The 20,975-nt window shown below is 38.0% G+C and overlaps 1 protein-coding gene across 1 annotated transcript in view; it reads left to right on the forward strand.

Annotated features, from left to right (window-relative positions):
• Window positions 1-19,502, forward strand: part of kcnh7b (potassium channel, voltage gated eag related subfamily H, member 7b) — a 42,505-nt gene extending 23,003 nt beyond the window's left edge. Inside the window, exons 7-15 of the mRNA XM_086265870.1 lie at window positions 4,323-4,722; window positions 4,975-5,174; window positions 6,710-6,962; window positions 8,989-9,203; window positions 9,341-9,428; window positions 9,588-9,749; window positions 12,139-12,295; window positions 15,410-15,590; window positions 15,878-19,502. Of these exons, the coding sequence (XP_086121996.1) occupies window positions 4,323-4,722; window positions 4,975-5,174; window positions 6,710-6,962; window positions 8,989-9,203; window positions 9,341-9,428; window positions 9,588-9,749; window positions 12,139-12,295; window positions 15,410-15,590; window positions 15,878-16,165 (1,944 nt within the window). The 3' untranslated portion in view covers window positions 16,166-19,502. The remainder of the gene's footprint in view (window positions 1-4,322; window positions 4,723-4,974; window positions 5,175-6,709; window positions 6,963-8,988; window positions 9,204-9,340; window positions 9,429-9,587; window positions 9,750-12,138; window positions 12,296-15,409; window positions 15,591-15,877) is intronic.
• The last annotated feature ends 1,473 nt before the right edge of the window (window positions 19,503-20,975 follow it).

Here is a 20,975-nt window from a genome sequence, read left to right on the forward strand (position 1 = left end):
TTTTTCCCTTTTTTTGAATGGTCCTCATTCTAGAATCCATTTACACGGATTAATGGCTTACCAAATGGCAATCAATGATGCATTTATGTGAGGAGCAGGCCAACAGGGCTGTGTGCACAGCTTACATGCAAATGTGAGATGTCCATTGGTAGGCTGGCTGCCAGGACTGCTGGCTTGTTTGTTGGTAGGATATGTCCCCTAAGGCTCTGGATCCACTTCAGGGCTTTATCGTGCTTTGTAGACACTCCATTACACCCGGAAAGCTCCTGATTATACAGTAAACCATAATAATCTTTTCCATCAATGCGGCTGCTGCTGAGTCAGTTCAGTAAATGACAACAAATCAAAAAGAACATGGACATCTGTTTCACTCATCAGACAGTGACAAACAAAACGAGACCATGATTTGAAACTAAAGCACATCCTCACTACGAGTATGTGACTATGTTTACTTAACTTCCACTTTTGCCAAAAATGAAAAACCAATTGACTCCTGTTCTATAAATAGATAGATAGAGTTATACAGTGAGAACATGTGCTTGCATGACTTCTATTTATAGCTTTCCATCTTGATGTTTATGTCAGATTGAACATGAAAATTCCCGCTCAGCAGCATTCTCATTCAGAAAACAAAACCAGCCGAGACAGTGGCAGATGGTTTTTCACAAGGCTCATTCAATTTAGCAGCTTAATAAGACGGTTTTAACCTACAATCGCTTAAGTAAACCTTTTGATTAGAGTAGGAAAAATATGTGAAATAGATTTCAGTGTCTGTTTGCTTTAAAAACAACTTCGTTTTACCATAGTATTGAACATATTGGGAAAGTTATCATGCAAAACTGGGCAATATGAAAAACTGAATGTTTTGAGAACGTTTATTATATAAACTACTGTCCAGTGTCCAGCAGTTTCATTGTGAATTTGGTTGCTTTGTCCTGACTTGAACCTGTAAATGTTGTTTCTGATAGAGATTAGTAGAATGACAGAGTGATGAGGCTGTGTAGCCCTGTGTAACCATAAAACCCAGCTACCTGTGAAGGTACAGTTAATGCTGTGATTTCATTCAGTTCACTTTGATTACGTTTCAGTTGTCTGTTTTTTTTTCTTTTTGGATGAATCACATCTATCAGTAAAACAGGCGCTGTTAGCGGTTGAGAAGGAGACTAATGTTCATTTACCATCACACTGCAATTATACGCAAACATAAGCCTCACATTTTAAATCAGTTTAGGACTTTAGATTTAATGAAGATCTAACATACTTAAGGGGAAAAGGGACTTTGTAAGTGGAAAGTGAGTTTTAAGTAAGTAAATAAAACATAAAAAAGTAAACTGTAGCATAGATTTGCAATGTTTTCGACAATAAATTTTGAGTCAGTGTGACAAGCACAGGCTATCATTTTAAAACATCTAAGTGCTTTAAGCTTCAAAAAAAATCTTTGTGGAGCTGCCTATATATTTACATTAACATTACATTCAGCCTTACATCACACTTGGATATGAGGTTCAAATTCCTCCCTGAGTCTTCTTTTCCTTCTTTCTGGACCGGTGATGCTCTGATTTTCTCTTGCTGCCCTTTTTGTGTGTTGGCTTTTCTGTATATATCTCTGTTCAGATTTATCAGTGTAAAACTGGCCCTGTGATATTATTTCTGACTTTAAACACCTTGTCTAAATCTGACTGACATTCAGACTTTTAATTAAAGCACAGCCAAGAAATTCTTGACTTAACTGGAGAGATTGAACAAGAGAGTGTAGACAGGGAATGAGAAAATGATCACCAATTGCTACAATACTTTAAGGCAAATTAATGGTTCTGTCCTAGTGTTGGTTAGAAAAGGGTGATTTGAATTCAACAAATACAGGCCACAGAGACACAAATTTAGTTAACCCATAGCCAATGCCCCATAAGTGTTTCACAAGAAACCATTTTGGTACATGCCAAGAATAACAATCATAAAATAGCTGACAGTAGAGGTGATAAAAGTAGACATATTCATTACGTAGAAGTACACAAAGTAGTGATTCAACTTTGTTGCTCAAGTAACAGCAAAAAAGTGGAGGCTCTAAAGTAAAGAGGTATTATATTAAAAAAATAGCTGCTCCTCTACCAGCTGCTATACGCAAAGCTAACTGAAGCTCATGTCATATTAATATTATGATAAAATAATACCAATACAATGATATGAATGAAGGCTTTATTTCAGTTCTATTTCATCTGTCTATCTTCATTGCAGTTTGCGTCCACACAGGATAATGAGGATAATCAAGGGTTAAAGTGGAATTCAACTGGTATGGGAACCCTAAGATCACTTATAGTGGAGCAGTGTGGGGGAAAGAATCACAAATAAGTCACAATAATTGTTGTTGTGAGCTTCAGTAGATTTTGTGAACAGGCTGTGATGAACTGACCTGTGCTGCTGCTCTTTGTGGATTTAGCCAACTCAATTTGACAAGATTTAAGCTGGGGTTACATGCTCTATCTCTGACTGATTTCCCACCCCAGACAGCATAAATCTAGTGTAAAGACAGAATTCAATGAGTGAATCTGATCAGCATCATCACCTTAAATTTGTCTGCTACACTTGATGTTAACCATGAACACTATAGCTGCTTTGCATTGGTCCAACATACTGCATTGTTTTAAAATGGACTGTTTTAAGTAGCCAGTGTTGCCTGATTTAAAACAACTAGTATATGAAGCAACCTTTAAAAAGCAAATGAAAATCATAATTTCAGCAACACATTGTGTACGATATATTTGTTTAACTGCTAGAAATGTGGCTTTTGAAATTAGCTGCCATGTAAAACAAAAAAAGAAAGAAGTGATTGGCTTTGTGCTTGCTGTGTAGCAATAGATCCGGAAGAACAGTAACTTCAACTTACAGATATCTGCACCTTCAATGCTTCTGGCTGACTTTAACGTCTAGGTGTAGTGATATTAATGATGCATAAATTATGTGTTTTTTGGCTCTTTCAACTCTTTGTGTATGATAAGCGCAAGTGGGGGATACACCAATAAGGTTGTGTTTTATATGTTATTGTTCCCTCCATTTAGATTCAAATTAGTTTGGTGTTTGAAGGCATGCTGTGGCAAGAAATAACTCCCCTCAAATGGTTTAAGCCTAAAGTAGTAGTAGAAGTAGTAGAAAGTAGATATTTGTTAAAAGGTATGTATTATAGATACATAAAAATTCTACTTAAGTATAGTATGTGTTTGTTACTGCCCATCTCTGGCTAACAGGAAATACGTGCATCTGGGGCTAAGAAACTTTAAATGTGCATGCCATTGTTCCTCATAAAGTATTTGGCATGTAAAAAAATAAATGTCATTTATTTTACGCTATGGCCACATACAATATGGCTATAGTGTATAGCGTCTCACGTACAATAAGTTATTGTATATATACAATAATTAGATATTGTAGCTTACCCTCATTCAGTGTTCTTAATCTACCAAAAATGCCTCAAAACTGCCATGAGTGGTTACTATAACAGATTGAAACTGAAGCTGCTGTATTTGAAGTTTGCAGAAATGCAAGATATTACCTTTTTCTTCTGCTTTGTGAGAAAATATTTTAAAGTACATTTTTGTTAATATTATAAATCAGTGATGGGGAGATATCGAACCCCTTTTTAAGTTTAAAGTCTCAGTTAGAAACTACTGTGGCGGTCCTATTTCCTCCAAAATTACACCAATGGTAAACCTGTGCTGCAATGACTGTCAACATTTTGATAAAAGATAGAGAAATTCTGAAATATTTATAGAAGAATTTTGTTCATTTACCTTTAGATAACTAATGGTAAACGATATAAAGAAGTGATTATGAACGAAGTGTCATTGTTTCTTGTTGGACTTTTTCTTCTGTAATTGTCAGGTAAACAAATGGTCCTTTTAATAGGAATTGCAGTTACAGTTGTTAACACATTTCTTATTGACACATAGCAGCTACACAGCTCCCAGGGACCCATTAAATGAGTGTGCCTCTGTGTTCAGGATTGAACAAATGAAGATTTATCTATGGGCTGCTGGTGTCCTTACTTCTCACTTAATTTGCCTTTGACCAAAGAGCTCTGGGGTGTCTTATCCAGTTTTTTCTTTCAAGGAAGCTCATTAGTTTGTGAAGTGACTGTGAAACTGGCCCACAGCTTTAGACTTGTTGATAATATAAAGGAAATACACATGCAGACAAGTTTAGTAGATAAGTAGTAGATAACATGTCAGATCTTTTAGCATGATGAAGCAATATCTAAAACCGTTGATCTGGCATCCAAACTACTGTTGCTATTACTAATAATCTTCCTTATTGTATTTTTGTTTTAGACTACCACTCTCATTGGCCTGCTGAAGACAGCAAGGCTTCTGCGATTGGTGCGTGTAGCCAGGAAGCTGGATCGCTACTCTGAATACGGAGCTGCAGTCCTAATGTTGCTCATGTGCATCTTTGCCCTTATCGCCCACTGGTTAGCCTGTATATGGTATGCCATTGGCAATGTGGAGAAGCCTTACTTGGAACACAGGATTGGCTGGCTAGACAATCTGGGCGTGTCAATTGGAAAGCGATACAACTACAGTGATCCTAACTCTGGTCCCTCTATCAAGGACAAGTATGTCACAGCACTTTACTTCACATTCAGCAGTCTGACCAGTGTGGGCTTTGGAAATGTTTCCCCCAACACCAACTCAGAGAAGGTCTTTTCTATATGTGTCATGCTGATTGGCTGTGAGTATTTTATATGCTTTTCAGGTTGTATTTCAATTTACCATTATTTCATTCTTTTTGTTATCACTTGAATGGGTTTTGAGCAAAAATCTATCTTTTTTCCAGGTCCTTCACAAAACATTGTATATGTTTTAAGCAGAATGTGTTGACATTTTATCAAATTACCTGTGTCTTCATGGGTAACAGCAGTAAATATGCTGACTGTAGTAAAAACAGTACCTTCTCTTCACTCATTGCGTTTTTTTATTTCAGCCCTGATGTATGCCAGCATTTTTGGAAATGTTTCTGCCATCATCCAGAGGCTCTACTCGGGTACGGCCCGCTATCATGCTCAAATGTTACGGGTCAAGGAATTCATCCGTTTTCATCAAATTCCCAACCCTCTGAGGCAAAGGCTGGAAGAGTACTTCCAGCACTCATGGACCTACACTAATGGCATTGATATGAATACGGTAAATAACTGAAGTCACTCATCCACCTGTCCCTGTAATGGATATGGATATCCAACAAAACAAGTGATTGCACTGATGACAATATAAATACATGCTACTAAAAGAGCTTTTTTTCTCTCCCTTGTCTGCTTTTCAATTGGATTAACATCTCTTCATTGGTAAGAGCAGGAGGTACATATTTAATTTCTTTAAATTTTTAAAATGGGTTTCAGTCTGATCACTGTTTAAAATAAGAACCTCATTATGCTGTCTACAGCCTGTGGGTTAGAAGACCCAGATGCAGGACACAGGAGGTAGACTGAAGTTCAACATGATAGTCTCTAATCAAAGTTAAGGTCAGACACTGAAGGTCAGGCATTGTAGCAAATAAATCTAACTGGGGACAGGCGAGAAGGGAATGCCTTGGAAGATTAACAGCATAATACAAAAACATTCTGATAAATGGGAGGTAGACAACTGGTGCTGTACATACCAAAGTGACCGACTGGCTAATTGGACATGTGTGAGGAAATCCAACAGATACTGTGATGATGAGGAAGGAAGTAATATAATAAAATGAAGACATTAAACTTAGAGACATACAAAGATTTTTTTTTCACATTTGAGATTGTAATAGTACAAGTTTACCAGTAGACGTCTATTCCCAGGTACATTTTTGAAAATGACGGTTAAATAAATCCTTTATTTAAGAAAAAAAAAGGCAAATGTTACATTTTTTGTGAACCATTACATTCCCATGAATTAGCTCCTGGTAATTTTCTGAATACTTACCACATCTCTACTATTGTAATGTCTAAAGTTTGCTTTACATTATTCTTGTTCAGTGATTTAGTGCTATAAAACAAAAACCAACAATATTTTTTAAAAAACAACTTTTGTTTTATCTCAGCTTTAGTAAGTTATGTAAACGTAGTGTTTGATGGACTCACTCAGTACATTCTATATATCAGAGTATGAATTCAGTGCATAACTACACTAGATTAACAGGTGTAGATGCAAACGCATAGCACACTTTTGATTCTGATCTGCTTTGTTACCGGTTCAGCTTATAGTGTAGTTTATTCATATTAATCATTTCAATGTCATGACAGCCTATTTCTTTTGAAAAATATGCATAATATCTTCATATGTCTTATGCTCTCCTTTCTCTGTAATGGCAGCATCCATTCAAGCCTGCATGTACTTCACATTTCCTTGCATGCCTGTGTTTATGCTATTAATTAAATTCTTAAAATCAACAGGGGAGAGTATCCTTTTAGTGCCATCCTTTGCAAAATACTAGTATTTGTCAGCCCACCTCAAGTGTATGGCTGCTTTGTTTTCTTTAAAAACTCACAAGTTTAGAGGCCACCTCTATACAAAGTTCTTTTGAAAGTGCTTTTTTTTTCTAACTTGTGTTCTTTTGTATCTGAGAGAACAAAGCTTGACAAACTGATCTGATGATGTGGTCACAATTATCTCTGAAACACATCTCTGTAAGGATATCAAACAAATGTTTTGAGCACTTTATTTACTGTTTTTTCTCCGCATCTTAGGTGTTAAAAGGGTTTCCCGAGTGCCTACAGGCAGACATCTGCCTTCACCTCAACAGTTGTCTTCTGGACAACTGCAAAGCTTTTCAAGGAGCCACCAAAGGATGCTTGAGGGCCTTGGCCATGCGCTTCAATTCCGCTCATGTGCCTCCCGGAGACACTCTGGTCCACGGTGGTGATGTGCTCACTGCTCTCTATTTTCTGTCGCGTGGTTCTATTGAGATCTTGAAAGATGACATTGTGGTAGCTATCCTGGGTAAATACAACCCCTTGTTGATCATTTTACTGATGTGTACTAACATCTAGTGTTTATTTGATATTTTGTCTCAATTACAATAAGTAGGTTGGGTGGATGGTGCTCAGTTGATTAAGAGCTTTTAAATTTAAGTCCTGTATGGAAATTTTTTATACCCAGAGTAAACTCTTTTGTGCTGTTTGACATTTTGCCAATGTCTATCAGGAGTTTTGTGCATATAATGTCAGTCTCTGCTACACATAAAATCCTCTGCCTCCACCTGGAAATGTGATGAACTGTAATAGTCAATGTCACCTCCCTGTTGTATTTAGATCGCTCAGCTGACTGTGTGTTAAATGTCAGCACCAAGCTAACTAAAACTTTAGGCAGGTCTAATTTAGTCTCATACTGTTTTGAGCTTATTGTTGATTTTGTAAAAAGATCTTTAAGATTTACCTTTTGTTTATATAGTCAGAGAGGAAGCACATACTGTACAAGAAACATTCTAGTACCCACATGTGAATTCAATGTGCACAGATGTTCTGGACCTTGGCGTATTTAGCATCAGAAAATTCAAAATAAAATGTGCCTTCATGTGGGTTTTCACATTTCGTTTTCTGTGAGTGTTCTGGGGTGTTTGTGTGACAGGTTTGACACTCTGGCATTTCTATTAAGTGGCCTCATGGAAGGTTGTCTGGCAGTTTCAAAGAACGCAGTGAAAATGGTGCCACTTTTTTGACAGCACTGGGAAATGAGTTAAAGCTGCAAAATAGAGAGTATTAAAATAATGTCAGTAAAAAGGAGATTTGGCTAAAACAACTAGCAGCTCTAAATTTGAAGCTATATTTTTCATTCTTTATGTATTGATACTGAGCTTGATGCATCAATGTTAAAATACCAATACTGGAAAAATGTCTATTTATTTTTTCTTCATGGGTAAACTTCATTCATGCACTCCAGACCGGGCCTGGATTAGATTTTATTCATTATTCATGAGATTAATTCTCACTAAAGCTGCACCTGAAAGAATGAGGTTTCAGCTTCGCAACGGTTGCTGCATCACACAAAACGTGTTATTAGTGATTATTGTGGAAAAGCCACTCAAGCATAATTATAATGCTCCATCGCCATAGTTTATTCTCACATGGGGAACTATACCAACCTCTAACATGGCAATGGTCAGCCCATGGTGTTAAAGTATTTTTCTCTTGTAATGATCATGACTCCAGCAAGGCTATTAGCATTGTTCTACAGGTGAGGAATTAATCTCTTATCCTAATCAATCGTTGTGGGGAGAGCTCTGTGTTTGTGTGCGGGGGAGAGACACACCAGTCTGTGTGAGGCTTTCCTCTGTGGCCGAAAGGTGTCCGGTGCATGCTGTGAAAGGCACACTGGCAGCCAGCATATCATATCTCTTTCTTCTGAACTCCTGCTTACACTGTTGGCATTTAGTGAACCCCCCACACCAACAAAGGGATTTTTCATGATGCCCTTTAAACCAGGCCTCTCGTCCTTTGGAAAATGGGCCCTTATTTCTGCAAAGGAAGCTCTTTTATTCTCCAGACTAAAAGCTAAGCTTACCGTAGATTTTTTTGGTTTTTTCACTTTTTGCAAGTTCACTGAAGAGCTGGCTTAATTATGTGATAGCCAAAATCAGTGCAAAAATTGCCTTTGAAGTGCACAAGTAAAGTGTGTCAATTGCAATCAAGCCCTCCTTTACCCATCGCATCAAAGCTGCTGCGTGTTAGTAGTTACTCCTCAACATAAATAATGGATCAAAGATAGAAAGACAACTGATGTGCCGGCCCTGGGAGACGATCTACACAGAAATTAGAGGCTGTCTGATTTTGATTATCCACAAAAACAAACACGTCTGCGCCCCTTAGTGAAATCAGAGTGATAAATAAATTCCTATTGTAATCGCAGCAGAGATTTATGCCTGCGTCATGCCTTTTTTTGGAACTCACTGTAGCTCAAGTCAGCATTTTTACATCTTCCCACTAAAACTGTCAAGATTACCTGTTGTTTGTGTGTTTGTCACCTCCAGGTAAAAATGACATATTTGGAGAAATGATCCATCTCTATGCCAAGCCTGGAAAGTCTAACGCTGATGTGCGGGCTCTGAGTTACTGTGACCTGAGCACCATTCAGCGAGAAGATTTGCTGGAGGTGCTAGACATGTACCCGGAGTTTGCAGATCACTTCTTCAACAACCTGGAGCTTACTTTCAACCTGAGAGATGACTCCACCAAGGCAGATAATGTAAGAACATTTTGGACCTATGTGTTTAATGGATGTTTTGATAACAAGTATTCATATTGTAATTTGCCTAAATTATGTTTTTTTGTTTATTCTTGGTAACTGACACATTTTCTGATTGAAGCATTTTAATTTTGCAGCCCTGTAGTGTCAAAGAAAGTGATTCAGATGGTGAGGGAAATAAAAATGTGAAAAGAAGAATCTCTTTCACAGCAGATCTGTCTAAAGGTCAGTAGAAACATACAGGAGAACCTTGTCAAGCATGCTTTGTGGCTGCAAATTTTTTTCTTTGTTATTATTCATGGATTGGTGCTCCGATATGCAAAAGTCTGTCCTCTATGGGATATGGTGTTATTCCACTGACTCCTGCTGATTGCCATTCTACAGGGGAAAGCAAAGAAATGGTTAAAGAAGTTCAAAGGGAGAGAGAGTCTAACTCGTGCCTAAAGAGATCTTCAGTAGTTCTGGGTCGCTCTTCACTCACAGTTCCAGGCCTAGACTCAGACGTTATTGTCAGAGACAGCTTGGACAGAAAACCACCTTTTGAAGGTAACAGATCTTGTCTTACAGATGAATTGTAAATATCTGGTGGATAAAATTGTAGCTTTTTTGGCAAGAACTTTCAAAGCAGTGTTGCAAATCGTGATGAATATTTGTAGGACAAACACTAATGTGAGTGGTGGGAAGACACTGAGGGACAATGTCTTTGACGCTGCATTAGCAGCTCTAAGAGGGTGACTGGTTGTGTGGAGAGTGTTGGGATGTTCCCAGGCTTCTAGAGTTGCTTTGAGCAAAAACTTGGGAATTTAAATATTTAGGTTGCCTTCTGCCAAAATGCTGCTCAGCTGATTATAATTCTAAGAGACAGGATGTCATCTGTCTCAAAAATCATAGACTTAAGACTGCATTATTCTCCCTTGCAGACATGCATATGAAGAGCTGCAGGGTCTTGCAGTTTTTCTTAATTTTTTTTCTAGTCCAGTATCCAGACAAATGCCTTACATGCTGTAGATCACTATTGATATGATTCCATCCGCAAATTATTCTACATTTAATATTCTTTTGAAGACAATTTTATAAGTGCAGGTGGCAAAGGAACAGCATGCAACTGCAGTCCTTCAGACAAAAAATCATCAGCCCGTGCAAGTTATCTCTGTAGAAAATAACTTTTGACAGTTTGCTCGTTTCATCATCATCATCATCATCATTTATTTATTTATATAGCACTTTAAAAACACACCTGGTAGACCAAAGTGCTGTACAATACTAATATGCACATAGTAATAAAACCAGACATAGCAATAAAAAAGAACATTAAAAAAAATATCAGTTAGCCACAGAGTTAAAAGCCAGAGAATAAAAATAGTTTTTTAATAAAGACTTAAAAACTGGCACTGATGTAGCCTGTCTAATATGGAGAGGAAGGTTATTCCAAAGCAGTGGCGCTGCAACAGAGAACGCTTGGCCATAGCCGTGACTTTGGGACCAAAAGCAGCAACTGCTCAGCTGGAGCATTCAGGTGTGCATTAACAAAATACTGAGGAGGGAAGACATCAGCAGTGGTCTCAGAACCAATTGCTGCAGTTTATTAGTCTGAAAGGGGTAATAAAGCCATTTCCAAAATACTTTACGTCCATCATTCTACAGTGACAAAGATTATTCATAAGTGGTAAACATTCAAGACAGTTGCCAGTCATTCCAGGAGTGGACACACTACTAAATCAGAGAAATTGTAAATTGCAAGGTTAAGTTTGTAGAGCTTCTTGTAAACAAACCATCATTTAAACCAGATAACAATGCACAACACCACATTTGGTGAAAACCAAACACAGTGTATTACCAACTGCCAAATCGAGGGTGGGAAGGTGAGGATTTGGGCTTATTTTGCAGCCACAGGACCTGAGTATCTTGCAGTCATTTAAACTCCTCTGCATACCAAAGTATTCTAGAGTCAAGTGTGAACTCATCTGTCCAACAGTTAAAGCAAAACTGAATCATGTAACAGGACAATGACCCCAAGCACAGCAGAAAATCTGCAACAGAATGGCTGAAAAAGAAAAGAATCAAGATGCAGTAATGGCCCAGTCAAAGTTCAGACCTCGGCCTGATTGAAATGCTGTGATATGACCTTAAGAGAGCTGTGTATAAACAAATGCCTGCAAAGCTCAGCAAATTGAAGCAATGATGTAAAGAAGAGTGGGCCAAAATTCCCCCGCAATGATATGAGAGACTGATAAGGTCATACAGAAAACAATTACTTCAAATTACTTTACGTTACTGCTGCTGTAAAAGTGCTGAATCATGGGATATACTTGGTTTTTCCACACACCATTTTTATATTTTGGCTTCTTTTTTTTTAAATAAATAATGGCATGATTCAATAGGCCATGTGCTGTTGTTTATATGTGCTATAATCAAATTTAAAATGACCTGATTTTCTATGTTTTATTGAAAATAAAATAAATTTACCCAGTTAAAATGTACCCAGTATCCCAACTGTTTTGGAGCTGGGGTTCTACGTGATACAAAGTCGGACCGAGAGAACGACTGTCAATGCACCCTCAGCCCAAACTCTAAACGAATCTATGCAACTCATTGTATTAGTGCAAAGCCACCTGCACAGTCTGTTCAGTGAGATAACTTAATCACCGAATTAACCACCCCTCTGTTTAAAACAACAAAAGAGGCTCCACACATATCACTAGACAGCAGGTTAAATACTACCATGTGCCAAACAGAGATAACAGGGTTAGTTTGCAACTGGAAAACACCGATATAATAATTCTCCTGGTATAGCAGTGTGATAAATTACAACAAAGGATCTACACACGCTTTGCTGTAGAGATTAATTATATTCTATTTTAGTAATGTTTAGTGATGACGTTGCTCTGACCTGCAAGTGAGGATGTAAATCATGCATGTTGGTTTGGTCCTCCAGATCTGTGCTGTGATAAATGGGCCTGTAAGAAGCCTACAGACTACCTGGATGAGTCAGCGCAGTTCCAGGACCTGAGAGAGGATGATAATTCTGCCAGTGAAATCACATATGGAGAGGTGGAACAACGCTTAGGTCAGCTTCAGGACCATTTAAACAGGTACATATTTTTAGAGTCAGCATGCAGATGGTTGAGCTTCACTTTGCTGTCATAAACTATGAATTACCCAAAAATGTGAACTTTTCTAGTGTGAATAACAGTGCTTGTTTTTTTTCTTCTTTTTTTTTGACTAACCCTTTTTCTTTTACCAATGGTTTGCCATTTCAGCCACACAGCTCACGTGTGGCGCCACATGAAATTGCAGAAATTTCTCTTCTCATTTAAACGTACTAGTTGCGCTTAGCACATCTCTGTTTGGAAACAGTGCAGCATCTTATCAGATGGTGCAAAGAGTTGCTGTTTTGGACGGTATTTCTATATTATTGTCTAAATTTACTTAAGTAAATGATGTTAAAACTTCTCTCCTTTAATTTTAATGTGAAAAGTTTAGGTTAACTTTGAAGTTAAAGTTGGAACTCTACTTGTTCTGAAGAAAATAGGATTACATTTTTTACATTTATCCAGGGGCATTCCTTTACTGAAGTTGTCTTTTTTGGCCTATGTTGACATGATAGCACTCAGTTGCTCCACATATCTCCCACACCATTACACCACCAGCAACCTGAAACATTTATACAACACAGGATGGATCAATGCTTTCATGTTTATGCCAAATTCTGACCCAACCATCCAGTTGTTGCTACAGAAATCGACACTTGTTAGATCAAGCAACATTTTTCTGATCTTCTGTTGTCAAATTTTGATGAACCTATGTGAATTGAGGCTTCAGTTCCCTGTCTTTATTTGACAGGAATGGCACATGATCTGGTCTTCAGCTCTTGTAACTCATCTGTTTCAAGGTTCAACACAGTTCTCATTCAGAGATACTCTTTTGCAAACCTTGGCTATAGTGAGTGGTTATTTGAGTCTCTGTTGCCATCCTATCAGCTCAAAGCAGCCAGGCGATTCTCCTCTGAACTCTGGCATTTCCATCTAGAGAAGTGCTGCTCACTGGATATTTTCTCTTTTTCATACCAGTCTCTGTAAAGAGATGGTTGTGTGAGAAAATGTCAGTAGATTAGTAGAAATTCTGAAATACCAGCAGCCCATCTGTCACCAACAACCATACCATGTTCAAAGTCCCTTAAACCACCTTTTTTCCCCAACCGCTCAGTTTGAACTTCAGCCGGTCAACCTGACCATGTCTGCATGACTAAATGCATTGAGTTGCTGCTGTGTAATTTGCTAATTAGTTATTTTTGTTACCCAGCAGTTGAACTGGTAGATTCAACAGTCTGCCCATTAAAAATGCATGGAGTCATATGAGTGAACATTTCACTTAAAATGACTCAGAAGGAGCAGAGTGGAATATTTTTTCCAGTTTTAAGTGCAGGGTAAAGGCTCCTCTCTGTTCCCCTCACTTTCTCCATTCAACATCTAAATCTCATTTGTAAACCATAGCTACTGCTGATGTAACGTCTGACATTACAGCAACCGAGCGCACCATAAAAGTCACAAATTTTCACTTGTGACTCATGGTAGCTTTAAATGGAGCCTTTTCCATTTTTTCAAAACATTCTGTAAAACTGATTTGGGAGAGAAGCAGCCTTATCTAGAGGCATTATGTGTTTATGTATTTGTCTGTTTGTTCAATTGGTTGTTATTTTTTCTACTGTCTTCAAGTCTACATATATAACATTAATAGTAGTTCTTAAAAACAGAAAGAATGGATTTATCTATCAATTGCATTGTCTAATTTGAGCGGATATTGAATGTATGATGGATTTTCACTGTGCACAAAAATATTCGGGTAGTCTTTTAGTCTAGAGCATTTTCTGGTATGTTCTGTGGCGACAGCATCGGTATATTTGTCACTATTCTTATTTATCATTGCATTTTCAGATAAATGCTATTATTAATTTCAGTAAATGATAAGGCAGTGCTTTATTCTTTTAAGATGTCACCTCCCACACTGCTAAAAGTAGGCTACACCAAATGTGAAGGAGTAGGTGGAGGACGGCAACTAGCTGGCAGAAGTCGTTGTCGGACTTGGAGTGGGAGGTTGGATCTAATGGAAGCAGGATGCAACATTGTAGGACCGGTGCAAATCAAACTTGAGAATGACCTGGTACTAAAGTCTTTATATGGTAAAGCAGCGCTCAGAAAAAAATGTGCCTGAAACAATTTATAATGATAGAAACAAAATGGTGAGATTGATTTCTAGCAGCTACGTTGTACTTTACCTTCCCTAAAATGAATAGATTTTATTTTTGTCATTCCTGGAATGTAGAAACACATCTTTGGCAGTAGTTTCAGAATCACACCTGCAGTCAGCAGCCACCTGAAACGGACACGCAAATGAACAGCAGATGGTATTTTTAGCTGGAATTATCACAGAGAATGAAAGATCGCATCAGGGTGCCTGAAATACTGGGCAAGCTCATTTTATTAAGCACAAATAAGGCATTTTATCCACTGCACTATACCTGACCTTGTTTTTTTAATGCTGGCTGGCTGCAGGATGAGCAGCACTTCTCTGTCATTTTGGTGTTTTTGTGGCTTTGACTAGTCTGAAAGCATATGTGGCAGGAAAAAAATGTCGGTGTGGCCTTTCTCTTTTACACATCTATGTAAATAGCCAAGAAAAATATTGTTTGGTACGCTGAAAAATACTGTGCGGCTGCTTTTACTTAGTGTCTCATGAGCCACAGCATATTAAATGAGGAAAACAAAAAGGCTGACAGTGTCTTTGTGCATTAGATGGAATACACGTTGGGTTTGGGGTTTTTTGCCTTAAGTCCTAAATATAGAACTTTGATCAAATCTAGACTTAATTAGATTTACCAGATGAGTATAATAGTTATTTGCACAGTAAATGCAGAATTCACATGTCCCACACAAAGCTCATTATCGCTCCTAGCAGGGGCAATGTCTTTCATCTATTGCTTTGACAGAATGTTTCCACACCGTTGCCGTCTCTTAATTTTGTCCAGAGCAACGGCTCCATCTAGTGCTCAGTGAAGCACATCTGAGTGTGCTTTCAGCCATTGTCACACACAGTTAGGTTCACACTGTCCGAGTTACGTAAATACTCTTTCTTTTCATACTTATCTTTTGCTAATATTATACAGTATATCTGTCTGTTTTTGCTCATCAGTCCTTTTTTTTTTTTAGGCTAGAATCTCAGCTGTTATCTGATATGCAGGCGATCCTGCAGCTGCTGCAGAGGCAACCAACTCTGGGACCGCCTGCCTACAGCACTGTGACTGCTAATCCAGACTATCACAGATCTGCAGTGAAGGTTCAGCCGGCTGCTCTGAATGCAAGCCATTTCTTTAGCTCTGCAGGAACTCAAGTAAGGATGCCATCACTTTAGTTGGTAGACATTATTTTACATAGAGCATTTGTTTTCCACTTATGTACACATTGAGACCTTTCCCTTCACTTTTTCATACTGTTAAACTAAATGTCACATCTAAAAACGTGTTGGTTTGTTTGTTTTTCTACAAATACAGTTGTGTTTTAAGGGTAAATATAATTTCACATCTGAAACAGGATATTAAATGTATATATATATAATGAGATTATTTACCCCAGCACAGGCAACTAAGATCTTATTATTGTCAAAAACTGTTTTTTTAGGCCCCCAACCAAAAACTAGGGAGCACCATTCAGGAATCTAAAGACTCTGTGTTGAGCTTGGCCAGTGTGAATGCACCCACTGAGGACAGCCTTAAAGAATTTCTTGTGCAGAGACATGCAGAGGCACAACAGCATCAACAACCATCCACAGGGCATCAACAGTCAGCACTGATCCTTCTTCCACCTGAAAACCCTGCTTCCTCTTCTTCCATGTCACCTTCAGACTCCAACCTCAATGCCACTGGACTCCATAAACCTGCCTCAGACCAAGAGTCTCCAAGGCCATAAATCTTTTCTGCAGCACGGTATTCTAATATTGAGGTTGTAATGCTGTAATTACTAAGTAGCAGTTTCTTTTATCAGCATGCTGGCACAGTCATCTGTGGCTTGGTATTAGAAATGAGATGTTCTTACATTGTGCATGAAGACAAAACACTGTTTTACGTGGTTGACACGGAATTAAGAAACTATTCCTGCAGCTGCCAGTATAATATGTAACAATAGTTACATATTTTAACAGTAGTTCTGTCAAAACAGGATTGAATCCATAATCATCATCATCCTCATTCATTTTTGCTCTTTAAACTTACATGGTGATGCCCACTTAATCTTGATGCACCTATTTAACCCATGAGGACAGCATTTCAGCATTTTTAATTAAATTCTTCTTACTCTGCAAGAATGCTGGTCTCCACTAGGTTGTGATAGAAATACACAACCAATGTGTTTTGCAAATGCTTTTCTAGTTAACGGACTTTGTGTTTTTTGCAGACACACTATTGCAGCATTTTATGTTCCCACACAGTTGGTCACACTAGCATGGGCTATGTGGCTTGGGCAAAATCGAAGGTGTGGATAGTGACACTAGCTCCAAGTGTAAGCAAGAAGAGCCGACTGACCTACCTCACAGTAGACAGGCTCCAGTCATCAGACAAATAGGGTTCCTCCTGCTGGTATCTGCAAAACCAGGGAAAGACTGGCATCTCCACCTCCCCACAGTGGATACAATAACTCACCAGGTTCTGCAGCAGAATTGCCAAAAACACCGGGAGGTGCAGTGCATAACAGCAGCCAGCTGTTCCTCAGTGAGGGGTCTGTGGATGATGAACATTCATGGAAAGTATTAAGAAAGATACAAAAAAATAGAGGAACTTGTGGAAAAAACATACTCTCAAAAAACAAGTTGAAGGTGATGGTGGCACCACGACTACTTACTGTACTAGCATTTCATAACATCTTATGAGCAATAGGTGTGAGTCATTTAAAAGTGACAAAAGTGGGTCATCTGGTGGATAAGGTGCTAGTTTTAAGCTAACTAACATACTACCAGTACTCAAGTGCAGAATCCACAGAGAGCGGAGGCTGTAGAAAGCCAGGACTAACACACACTGCCAAGCAAATTAAAAGTCTTTACACAAGAATTTGCCAACAACCCCATCGAGCCTTTTTTCAATCCTTTCATGCCTGTAGTCTGAAGAGGGAAAGGTTATCTCTCCAGACGCTGGGTGTCAACAGAGAGCCGCAACTGTATTACTCTCTGCCAAAGTTCAATGCAAGTGATCATTGTTGCTTGTTATACTTCAGAGCAGCAGACAAGAACACATGAAAGCCTCAACTAAAATATTGTGAACGCTGAAAGGAGCCAACCCATTACTGTTACCAAGGCTGGCTGGCAGCAGCTGAATACAGACATGTTTGTTTAGGCAGTTAACCTGTCCAACCTGAAACTTGGAAACAAAGATGTGAGCGAGTCATAGGTACCTGCACTGCTATCAAAACACGTGAGCACCGGAAACGTCAGGAGGTGGCTTTTTCACAACAGAAAAATGACGGCACAGCTTTTCTTTCTCCATTTGCAGAATGCAGTTCCTAGCACCTGACGCTGAGGCACTGAGGACAGTGGAGGTTATCTTACATGATGCAACAGTCACGGATGAGCCTGGTCATTAATGTTAGAGCCCGTTTAGAGTGTAAAGTCTGTGTGGGCACATAAAAACATTCCAGGCTTTGGGAGTAATGAGTCTGTATATGAAAGAAATATAAGTCTTCTGTAGCCATTAGTGTAATACAGCATTATTACAAATAAGAGTTTTCTGATGTATGTTGTATGCCTGTCTTCTCTGAAGTGTGACTCAGGGGTTATGGACAATTGCACTGCAATATACTGTACAGTATCAAAAAAAAAGACTATGGTTTTCTTCTATAAACAATGTGCTTTATTACTGCAATGACTAATGTGCACCTGGTGTACAATGTTAAGCCAACAGAATACACTATACATACTTATCTGGAAAAATATAACATGCAGATTTGAGATTTTTTTTTTTCGCCGTTTGGAGAAGTATGATATAGACATTTCTACATTTAGAAAAGAAATAGAAAAAAATCATATCAAATGTTTTGTGTCTTATAACTTACTTTCTCATTTTTCTCTTACAATATAATTATTCAAAAGTGTTAAAGGAACTCTGACTATGAAGACGTGCATACCTGATTATATTAAGATTAACAGCAATTTGAATGTTATTTAAAAAACGTTTGTGAATTAAAAAAGTGACACATTGTTGGAACAGTCTTGGTCTTAATGTCTAGATATTACAGCGCGTATTTTGTTCAACTTTTTTCAGGTCGACGGTGAAATAATACAGCCCCCCTTTCTTTTCGTTACCCAAGACTGTTTAGTCTTGGGTTTAGTCAGTTTAATAGTAACACACGTAAACATGGTCCATAACGACTAGCTCGCGCACATCTGCCAGCCACCTGCATCCGAAGTGTCTGATAAGCTCCATCAGTCTTTGTTGGAGAACAGAAGAACACTTACGGGCCATGTGGCATTTCATTGTAGTTGTTGCTTACAGCCAACAGCATGTTTTTCCTGTTTTGGTTGGCTAAATAGGGAACTATGCCATGTGTTTTTTTTAACACCGTGGTTTAGTATATGAGATCACACGAGCTGAAATAATCTGAGTTCCTTTTAAGTCAACATTATGTTGTATGGGAAAAATGTGAAAGTGGCCACTTAAATGAGTGCATCATGGTTTGAGATTTAAAGGGTTTGGGAAAACTTACCTATGAAATATAACATATACTATTGCAGCCTATGGGGAATTCTTATTAGTTTTGTAGTTATTTATTTATTTATTTTCATATGGATCTACAAAGCATGCATTTTTTTGAGTCTCTATATGCTTACCGTTTTGCACTGCCTGTCAGCCCAAAGTAGCACATTACAATATAAAATGATGTCAGCATACTTTACTCGGATGAGGTGATGGGGGGAGAAGAGGAAGGGGCACTGCGGGACACAAGGACACATAGTACTTGTGCATAAACAGACCCCAGAGAGTATCTTGTGCCTATATGACAAATCCAAATGCTAAGACAGCATCTTTATGTATAAATAACCATACATAATGAATTATATAGTCCCTGTACAGTTTTTTTTTCTGTTGGCAATGAAGGTTGTTGTTGTTAGACATTTGTAGGAAATAAATACATCCCATTGCCAGAAATGTTTTTTTTGTTTTTTACTGAATAAATTACATTGAGTATTCTATAGAACATACAGTAGTGCATATGTTAGTTTTGAAACTGTGGGAGCAATAAATAAAAACGCACAGTTGGAGTTGTGTCGCTGGCTTTCTGTTATTCAGTCCATATATGTGTTTACAGTTGCTGTGTACATAACTGAAAGTAGAACATATACTATGAATTATGAAGTGTTCCAGGAGGATTGTGGGTCCTTGAGGAAGGTGAGTGATTATTTCACAGTATGTCAAATACTTTGTTGCAGTTGTTTGTTTTTAATGAGCATCTGCCAAACGTACAATGCATTTCTTTATATTGTTGCTCTTAGGAGCCATGACTTTCCTTTTTTAAAAAAAACAATCTTGACCAGTAGTTTGGACATTGATTGCTTTTTCATTCATTTTCAGTTCAGTCCTTGTAGCGGACCATTTTCACAGGAATGTGTTTTGTTTTGTGTGTGTGTGTGTGTGTGTGTGTGTGTGTGTGTGTGTGTGTGTGTGTCACTTAACACTGACCTATGAATCAATCAAGTACAATAACACACAGTTATATAAGACAATTTGCCATAAAGTAGTGTTTTTGCACCAAGAAAGTGATTTGCACAGAGCTAAAAGCTGAAAACTTGACACATCTTTGCATGATGTTTGGTGTCTTCTTAAAAAAATCTTAAGAAACTTGACAAGTGGAGGATAAAAGAAGAAGCCAGGCCTAAAAACTATCTACAGCATATGAACGATGAGCATTTGATGGGTGAGTTTTTGAAAGTAAATAAGAAAAAAAGCAAAGATCTGACCCAGGACATGAATCAGATGGGTGGCTGCCAATAAGCTATTCTTTATGAAGAGGAAAAGGATAAAATTAATGTAATTTGAAGACAGAAAAAAGTAAGGTCAGATTTTGACCTACCAGGCAATATCATCTGGAAAACATCTAGTTGGCTTCATTTTTCAACATCACAACACACAGCCAGTAAAGTAATAACATACCTGCATAGAAAAAACCCATAATGGAACACTGTCAGTCATTGATTGGCTTCCTCAGAGCCCGGACCTCAACGTTATTGAAGCAATGTGGGATCATCTTGAGAGAGAACAGAACAAAGGCGGCCAATATCCAAAGAATCATTGTTGTGAATGTCCTTCATGAAGCCTGGAAAACTATTCCTGAAGAATATTGCCTAGGAGACTTCTGCGCTTTTTTGCATACTACATTGTAACCCATCTACTCGTTTTGACCACTTAAAATATCTTTATAGAAATATTATTTAAATGTAACTGTGTTATGTTTGTTGAAATTTCTGTAACCCCCTTGTCTCTCTTTAAAAATGCATTTTTAACGTCAGTGAGCGTTTTACATTGATAAATAAATGCTATATAAAAGTTGTTTCGCCAAAAACTGATTGTAGCTTCTACCTCGTGACAGAAATATTCTCTCTGATATCGATATTTTTGACATATATTTCATAGTATAGGCAAACAAGACGATCACGTTTTGGCACAACTGGCTGGCTGGCTCTATCGCTACATTAAAGAACAATAACAGAGTTTTCAGGGTGGAGAAAAGAAACCGG

The sequence above is a fragment of the Aulonocara sp. 'chitande type north' Nkhata Bay genome, linkage group LG16, assembly GCF_057382095.1.
Source record: "Aulonocara sp. 'chitande type north' Nkhata Bay isolate Kocher_YH1m ecotype deep benthic linkage group LG16, A_spYH_male_GT1.1, whole genome shotgun sequence".
NCBI classification, from domain to species: domain Eukaryota; kingdom Metazoa; phylum Chordata; class Actinopteri; order Cichliformes; family Cichlidae; genus Aulonocara; species Aulonocara sp. 'chitande type north' Nkhata Bay.